This window comes from Alosa alosa, chromosome 7 (genome assembly GCF_017589495.1).
Source record: "Alosa alosa isolate M-15738 ecotype Scorff River chromosome 7, AALO_Geno_1.1, whole genome shotgun sequence".
Lineage (NCBI taxonomy): Eukaryota > Metazoa > Chordata > Actinopteri > Clupeiformes > Clupeidae > Alosa > Alosa alosa.
The window spans coordinates 29,271,247-29,280,393 of record NC_063195.1 but is presented as its reverse complement, the minus strand read 5'-3'; the positions used below and the strand labels follow the sequence as shown (position 1 = coordinate 29,280,393).

The 9,147-nt window shown below is 46.4% G+C and overlaps 1 protein-coding gene across 2 annotated transcripts in view; it reads left to right on the top strand.

Moving 5' to 3' along the window:
- Window positions 1-1,175: 1,175 nt before the first annotated feature.
- The window catches only part of c1qtnf6b (C1q and TNF related 6b), a 9,529-nt gene continuing 1,557 nt past the window's right edge, over window positions 1,176-9,147 (top strand). Inside the window, exons 1-3 of one of the 2 annotated variants that reach the window (XM_048249107.1) lie at window positions 1,176-1,508; window positions 4,866-5,088; window positions 7,529-9,147. The exon at window positions 7,529-9,147 is cut by the window's right edge and continues 1,557 nt beyond it. In XM_048249107.1, the coding sequence (XP_048105064.1) occupies window positions 4,875-5,088; window positions 7,529-8,073 (759 nt within the window). In that variant the 5' untranslated portion in view covers window positions 1,176-1,508; window positions 4,866-4,874 and the 3' untranslated portion in view covers window positions 8,074-9,147. Of the gene's footprint in view, window positions 1,509-4,279; window positions 4,452-4,865; window positions 5,089-7,528 lie in introns of those variants that run through there. The other variant, XM_048249108.1, reaches the window with a different exon arrangement.

Below are 9,147 nucleotides of genomic sequence, written 5' to 3'. Positions count from 1 at the left end.
CTTTGTAACAGCCCCCTTTTTTTCCTAAAAGGATAAAATTGGAAATGGGATCAAGCCAAACTAAACATTACCCAAACTCTAGACGGCCAAGAGGACGGGGAGTGGGGAGTGGACCCTGTGGGTGATTTCCGAGCGAGGATGGGTGGGGCTGCACAGGTGTAAGTATACTGAGACATCACTAAATCTCCAAGGCACTCACCACACATGAGATCATCCTGAGGTATTTTCATCTGTCCCAGGCCTACACTGAAGTACGTAAGTAAGTATGTCTCCCAATGTAAGTCTTCTGCCACAGGAAGAAGAGTCAAATGAAAGCAACCACCGTCTCAGTGATTACAGACTACAGGCAGTGAATGCTGTGAGATGTGAAGAGACTAATGGAGATGGTGGCCAAAGAACAGGAAAAGGGAAGTCAGAGTGTATGTAGACTGAAGAGAGGCGAAGTGAAGGGAACGTGGGTAGGAATGAGAGTTGACCACTGCTTACTGCTTAGAATGTTTTTTCTTGACGTGTAAGGATACTGCATGCTTGGTTCAAACGTCCAGAGACCTGTACGAACCACCGTTTCCACTGACCCCTCTGAAGAGACTGTGACACGGACAGATCAAAGTTCAACTGCCTTCGGAGAGAAGCATCAGTGTCAGGCCATCTGATCCCATGGTGTGACCAGCACCGAGGGCAGCTGGAGGGGTGACCAATGACGGTACCCCGAGCCAGTCAACCATGATATTGGAATCTGCTGCACAAGTTTGCCATGTGTTGTTTATAAATGTGGATATTTATGAAGCTGGCGTGCTCCCTTCGCTTAATTAACGATTTAAAATCCGTGCATGGGCCCCTTTGGCCAGAGAGGGTGCATGAGACACGGTTGGCTCACCCAAGCCTAATTCGAAGCAGAATGAGGATTTCTGCCTGTTTCCACAGCAAGGCTGGTACCGATTACACTAAATCTCCTACTTTACAATTAGCAATCAAAGCCAACTGCAAAAGGAACTGTCATAATTGATGTATTTCATTGTCACTGGCAGAAAAGGGCAAAATATCTATTTCCTAGTTATATGAGTAGGAGGAGTATTCTTTAGATGGATGTTCTGATAAAAAAAAAAAAGTGATTTAAAATGCCCTCCGGGGATTGTTGCAAGCCAAGGCTTTTTACCGGGGTATCCGTGAGACAGGAAAAATCAACACCTGCCACTGACACGTCTGACTTTTAGAGAAAGATATTATGGGCTTAGTAACAGCTTTAAAGGGAAATGAAAGGGTGACTTAGAGCTCCTGAAAGATGAAGGAGTAATCAAGAGAAACTAGAGAGGGAGGTTGAATTACAGAGAGAAGGAGGAGAACGTGGTGGATCAGACTGAAGTAGGAAAAAGAAAAACGGAGAGAGAGAGAGAGAGAGAGAGAGAGAGAGAGAAAGAGAAAAGAAACTTCCTTGCCGCTATACATGCCCGAAGCTCTCAGCTGATCGACACGAAGGCAGTTCGCGGAGCAGCTGCAGAACTTCTGAGGTAGGCAGTAATTCCGTGGATTTTTTTTTTATTCTGTTATAGTAAATGTGGGGCAATTGTCTTACGTCAGTGGACTCATCTGGTTGAATCAATGACGAAAGACAATGAAACTTCCCATCATTATCGTGCATGCAAAGGGACAAATCTGTCTTTTGTCAACCCAGCAGAATTTCAAAGCACAGTTAGAGAAGATGCATGCTTGTGAGTTATTGCATGCCGCAACAGTTCTGTACGATGAGGTGTGCCAAGTTTTGATAGTTGAGGACGTGGCTCATTGTAGCACTTACTAAAACAGCTAAATATTAGTGTTTGTATATCCTAGACATGCGATTGTAATAGCGAGGCAGTGGACATGATGTATGAAAGCCTTGCAAAAACGTCGTGGATAGTTACGCATAATCAGTTAGGCATACTTTTATAGATATAAAAAAAAAACTTTATTTCAAACAAGGCTTCGAGCCAGTACGCATGGCTCTTGGTGATGTTGGGAAGATGATGTAACAAGGAATATATATATGGCGTAAAGTTAGCGTAAAATAATGTAAGCGTAATAAACGTAGTCATTTGGAAAGCATACATTCCAACCAAGTCAGTGACTATGGGAATTCATTCCGCATGCTCTCTGTTTCAGTTATGTCCACTAAACAATAGCCTACACTTTTACCGAAGGAAAGGACAGTAAAACATCCTGTCTGAGGCATAAACGTATATAGGTTAGTCACATGGTTTATGCAGTCTTAACTAAAGAGTATGAAAGCCAGAATACTGCATGGCTCTAGCCATGGGCCACTTTCCACAGCCTAAGTTGGTGTCTTACAGTGGTATTTCCTCCGTGGGGTATCACTCTTGACATTACTCACTGTCTGTTTAAACCCTCAGCATGTGTTTCTGAGCAGACCAGTCAGCCCCTTGGCTAAATATTGAAGGAAAGGGGCAATAAATGTCAGCAGTGAAACCTGAGGCGGTAATTGACCAGTCGCGCTCTATAGAGCGCTCCTCTAAACAGCTTAATGAAGAGTTCCGACTACTCTTCCACAATAAACAACTTCATTATGTCGGTCTATTGGCTATTTGGCCATAAGACATTTTGTCAACAGCTACGTTCTGCTCATCACATTTGTGATGCAAACCACTTCACATGCAGAACAGAGCTAAGGCAACATTGCTGGCATACATTTTCACTGTTTCAGCTCATTCTTTAAGCATTACAGGCTTTTCTAGCATTCTGGAAAAGTGAGCTATAGGCCTACACTCTCCATGCAAATTACTTGAAACCAATTATGATAAACTGCAATAAAGTGGTCAAAAGATAGTAGTTTTAATTTTAAGTTTAAACTTTAAAGCAACACCAAAGAGTTTTTTATACCTTAAAATAATGTTTCCAAAATCGTTTCAGTGGTTCATCAACTCGTAACAGGGTGAACGGCAATTCTGCATTCGCTTCGAGGCCCTCTATCGGCTATAACCGCACTATGTAAGTTTGCCAGATCAGGTAGCGGATCATGTAGTTCGATGGAATGAGACATAAGAAACTACAGATTTGACTCGCATCTGATGTCGCAATACATCGTGCTTTTATAAGTCATGCAAAGTATTCTACCTTGTCTGTGGACATCATTATTTGCAAAGCCGGTGCTGGATAAACAAATAGCGTGCGTGCTACAGCGGGAAAGTTCTTTGGTGTGGCTTTAAGTTAAAAAAGGTTCACTGAAGGACAACAAAATGTGCCCTGAATCTGTGAGGTGACTTCTAAATGTTGAGGTGAGAGTGTATGAAGCGATAGGCCAAGGTCTAAAACATGTATTATTGTTACAAGGAAAAGGGCTATATTACTTCATATGTTACACCAGCTGAGTTACCTAGATCAAAGTCCTTTTAGGCAAGTCCCTCCACTCGGCGGCCATTTGACAATGCTTTTTGGGCACTCGTAGGGCATCCATTTCGGCAGAAATGCGCGTGCGCAAGGCTTCAAGACACCAATCTTGCTCCAGCGGCGAGATCACAACACATGATTGGCACGATGTCTTCACAACACACCATATGATTGGCTCAATGTATTCACAATCACATCACACCACATGATTGGCTCAATGTATTCACATGTCGACGTTTTGCCGGGGAAGGGGTGGGATATGTGTAGACAACGGACATATTGGCGTGACAAACTAGCCCCATGCATTCCTATGGAGGATTTTTTGAGTGCTGTGTCTCCACATTAGAAAGTCTCTGCCTAGAGTGAAGTAGGTTAGGAGTTGTGTACGCAGGCAAATCACATGTTGCCCTAAGGCCAGTAGGGAACTCTGTAAACACTCAAGCAATCACACATATAGCATTATGGAGTAGGACAGGTGTGCCACCCACTAGTTGTTTCTCAAAAGCTGTATAGACCCTTTCAACAATAAAAACAAAAACAATGCTTGAACATTCTATTTGGGCCCCAATCTACTTCCTCTGCATTAAGATAACATATGGAATGTTAAAAAGGAAGTCTTGTGGGGCCAACTATGATGCTGATAATGGAACTCTCTTGAAAGGGTCCATTGTTGAATAATGACGTGATGCCCCTGAAAGGCCTGGACAGAGGCAGAGCGAGAGCTTGCCAAGGATAACACAGCCTGGCTGGATGACTAACACAGCAAGGCCCCGACTCACCCGTTACCTTTAATGCTCTCTCGCTCCCTCGCTGACTTTTCACTTGGGCACCGGGCACGCAAATTTACGCAGACTTGGCTTGTCACCAAACATGTCTTAAGTAATTAGTCTCTGTGTCGGCCATACAGGGCGTCTGGGCAGGTGCCTCCGCTCAGTTAAGTCATTCAATCCCTGTGTTTGTGTGTGCAAGTCAGGCCTTCAACAAGAGGCGCGTGCCAGCTGCTAAATTAAAGCTTCAATAATTGATGGACTACTAGTGGTGATCTCCAGTGGTGATACCATGACTGAGAGGTCTGTCACCAGACATAGAGCTTCAGTCTTATTCTCACACCTGGTGTTTAGGGAACGACATTGACACTGGCTGACTAACTCAGTGTTCCTTCTTTCACTTTCACTCTCACTCTCGTCCCCCTCCCACTATTTCTCTCTCTCTCTCTCTCTCTCTCTCTATCTCTCTCTCTCTCTTTCTCTCTCTCAGTTCAATTCAATTCAACGTTGCTTGCCATAGGTACAGCATTGCCAAAGCATAAAACAAAACAGTGTAGCAATTTGTACATTAACAATGAGAACATGGACAACATCTCATCCCTCTCCATCCCTCTCTCTCTCTCTCTCTCTCTCTCTCTCTCTCTCTCATCCCTCGCTCATCTCTCTCATCCCTCTCATCCCTCCCTCTCTCCCTCTCCCTCTCTCTGGTCCCCCTAGTGAGGTGCGATGATGTCTGGACTCCCTGTGCCCGTGCTGTTGCTCCTCCCCCTGGTGGTGGTGGTGGCGGTCGCTGTGCCGTCCCCCTCGCGCCCCCCCGTGCGCTACTGCCGGCGCTGCTGCGACCACCTGGACCCCCCCGACAGCCCCTCCTCGCCGCGCTCTGCCGGCCTCCACCAAGCGCCCGAGGTCCGCACCTTCATCAACATGACCATCCTCAAAGGTACGCCTGGCTGGAGGGGATAAGTGCTCCGTGCTGCCCTGTCATTACTGGTCATCTGTGCGGCCGAGTGATGAGCAGCGGGGCTGTCTGCTCTTCCATGCGGACGGCAGGGGGATGATTTCACCTCTGGACTGTATTATTTCTGCTGAGAGTCCTGAAATAGCACAAGGCCACTAAAGAATGCAGGATCTCCAGTCAGTCCAAATGAAACCAACTAGCCATTGCAATGTATAGGGCACCGCACAATCTGTGTACTAGACTTGCATTCGACTAGATGGTAAAAAATATGCATAAAGAAGTGTTTCAGAAAAAGAATGAGCACCATTTTAGCCGGTGTTGAAAAAAATCATGGTTTGGGGACTGTGCAATTCTGTGGTTGTCTAAAGCATAACATCTCATCTACTTGTTCTTTTATTCTCAGAATGAATGTTGTGTTACTCACTTTTGTTTTGCTTAGTTTTTGCATTTATTCTAAGTGCTACAGTTGCTGATTCTTTGCTTAAACTGACCTGAGACCACTGATAGTTTCTTTATGTTCCACACCACATGACGGGTGGAATACCCACTTTATACCACATCACACGTGTTCAATAGCAAAGAAGGTGGGCACAGCGCCACATGTAGCTTATACACAATAGACACAATACACATTCTTGTCCAATTCTATGGTCCAATGAAAACCCTCTATATACAGCCTTGGCGTCTAGTATAATGGCTAATAAGCCAGCTGTAGATGTTTCCTAATGAGAACAGCATGAGACGTATGATATGTCACAGAGAGGAGCATAAAAATCATGAGAAGCGGGAGTGCAGCCAACATCTGAACCTCCTTAAAGCGCTCTATAATGTCAAGGACTTCAACAAGTTGTTGAAGGCATCAGCTGCCATCATTGTTTTACATCTGGTATGCTATCCTGCTCTACCGAATTGCAAGGCAAGTGAGAGAGAAATCACTACACAATATCCTGTATAGCCGCACACAGTTCCACAGAGACGTTAGGCCCAGAGAAAATATAAATCTCCATAGGCCTAGAGCAATTATAAATCTCCATAGGCCCAGAGAAAATGTAAATCTCATTGGATAGAAGCTTTTTTTCTGTCCAATCCCATGACAAGAAGACATGGACTGTTGCAGAGTAAAACTCACATGGTCATTATTGCAGCCCAGTCCTCAAAATAGTCCTGGAGATGAGTCAACAGTATCGTCCCTCCCTGATGGGTCCACACCGCTGAGAGTTTCTTATCTTATCTCCTCAGAAACCCCTCTGGCCAGATGTCCTTTTTAGTCTCCCTTCAGATTACCATGCAACGTGGGAGTCAAAGAGAAGCTCATGTCAAATTACTGTAGTGGACTATGATTCCAGATCAGAATGTAATTAAGCTGTTGAAGTGTGTGATTCAAAGTATGAGATCTGCCATCTGATCCAAACAAACAAACTCAAATCGTTTGGCTCATAAAGCATAGATTTATGCTGCTTTGGCAAAAAATAACCTTTGGCAGCAAAAGGGCTGTTTGTTAAATCTGCATTGCCCTGCTTTTCCCTTTCATTGCAAAGCAGAATTAATTAAGCAGAATTCCTTTTGTAAGGCGAAGAAAGTCATCCTTCAGGAGTATAATTCTGGCACAGAACTTGCTTATGTGGCAGAACACTATGTGTATGTCTGCGTGTATGTGTGCATGTGTGTGTCTCTCTCGATGTGTGTGTGTGTGTGTGTGTGTGTGTGTGTGTGTGTGTGTGTGTGTGTGTGTGTGTGTGTGTGTGTGCGTGTGTGTGTAAAAGAGAGGGAGGGACAGAACAAGAGATAAGGCAGAGTAAAACAGAGAATCAGTGTGTGTGTGTGTGTGTGTGTGTGTGTGTGTGTGTGTGTGTGTGTGTGTGTGTGTGTGTGTTTCAGTTTTCAAAGAGCGTCTTGAGGAGCGTATCCACAGCTAGAGTCAGAACCAGGCACAGGAATCCTATCCTAGTGTGACTCATAGAAGTGAAATGTAATCCTTTTGGTGTGTGAAAGCTTCTGAATAGGTATGGACCTGCTGGGTCATGCACTTGGACTACAGAAGGTTTGGTTCAAATAAGGTAAACAAAACAAGACCAAACTCCCAGTCGCTCAGTGTGCAGAGGGGACGCATTAGGGTGTTTGCACAGAAACTGGTCATAGCCATAGAAGAATGTGGCTTTTTGGTGCTTTTGTCCAGTGACCTACATTTGTGTTCCAGTCCTTGAGTTTGGTACACCATGACTCCATCTACTGGAACCATTACAACTATTTAACCTAACCGGCCCAGTCATGATGTGCTGTGCGTGTCTGTTATATCCGTTGTAAGCGTATTTTCTCTCTCGTTGTAAGCTTCTTACACATGCTCTCCCCATCTCTCTCTCTCTCTCTCTCTCTCTCTCTCTCTCTCTTTCCCCCATCTCTCCATCTCTCTCTCTCTCTGAAGGAGATAAAGGGGACCGTGGGGAGCGAGGTACTCCAGGGAAGGCCGGAGCAGAGGGCCCCCCCGGCACCAGGGGCCCCGCGGGCCACAAGGGGCCCAAGGGCCAGGCGGGCACGCCCGGCGACCCCTGCAAGACCCAGAACTCCTACTTCTCGGTGGGCCGGCGCAAGGCACTGCACAGCGTGGACTACTACACGGCGCTGGTCTTCGACACGGTCTTCGTCAACCCCGAGGAGCACTTCAACATGTTCAAGGGCAAGTTCTACTGCTTCGTGCCCGGCGTCTACTTCTTCAACGTCAACATCCACACGTGGAACTTCAAGGAGACCTACCTGCACCTGATGCACAACGACCGCGAGCAGGTGATCCTGTACGCGCAGCCCAGCGAGCGCTCCATCATGCAGAGCCAGAGCGTCATGCTCACGCTGGCGCTCAACGACGAGGTGTGGGTGCGGCTGTACAAGCGCGAGCGCGAGAACGCCATCTACAGCGACGACGTGGACGTCTACATCACCTTCAACGGATACCTGGTGGCGCCCAGTACCTAAACGGAGGACGGAGACGAGACGGGACGCTTTTGTTGTTGTTTTTGTTGCGTTGTTTGTTTGTTTTTTTGTTTTTTTTTCTTGTTTTTTTTTGCTTGCCTAAATTCCTCTCAGGGAAGTAAGTTGTGGCATCCAAGAGTCGCGTGAGGACCGCTGGTGATGTTGGACGAGAGGTTGGCAAAGAAGGGGAGAGGTTGCGACGACAAAGCACTACTGCTGTTGCACATTTTAAGCACACTACCTGCAACAACATCAATCCCTCCACGATGAAGAGCTGTATAGAAATGTAGACGTACAATATGGTGCCTTCAGGAGAACAAAAAATGGACTATGCTAAATATCGACTTATTATCAAGCCATGAAACTGTTTCGAGTGTTTTAAAGTCTCAAAGCTGCGGTGCGGCATGTCTAGTTTCTCAGCGTTGATAGCTTTTCTTTTCCTGGAACGGACTCAAAACTGTTGCTGCCTCGTTCAAACGGCATGCACGCCCTCACTGAAAGAAAGACAGAGAAGAATGTGTGAGAGTGTGTGTGTGTGTGTCTGTGTGTGTGAGAGAGAGAAAACAGCCATGCAGCAGCTCCTTCTCACCTTAATTGGCCCCTGGTCCCTCAGGCCAGAGAGCTCTCAGGGTGCGGCAGGTGGAGTCTGTCGTCCAGAGGTGACCAGGCGGGGGGCCTCCTGGTGGATCGTTAGTTTGCTCCCCAGAGCCCTGGGCTTTGTGTCCTGCCAGCCGAGAGGGAGAGCGGAAGGGGGGGGGGCCTCCATGTGTTGGCCCCACCAGTCGGTGCCAGCTGGCCAGCTCAGTACCCCTGCTATTAGCACACATATCCCAGACGCTGGGGCCACGGCCGTGACAGGCCTTGGATGGAAAACACACACAATTTGGCCAAGCGAGTTTGTTTGTTGTGTTGTGCTGTGCGCTTGTTTTACTGCTAATCAGTGTTTCAGACGCTCACGGAGGAGTTGTTGAAGTCAAGACCATAGATTACGAGGAATAAACAGACTACGGCAGACCGTAGTAGCGAAGGTCCACAGAACAGAGCACATCTGCCATTTTGTGTACACAAAGAGAATGC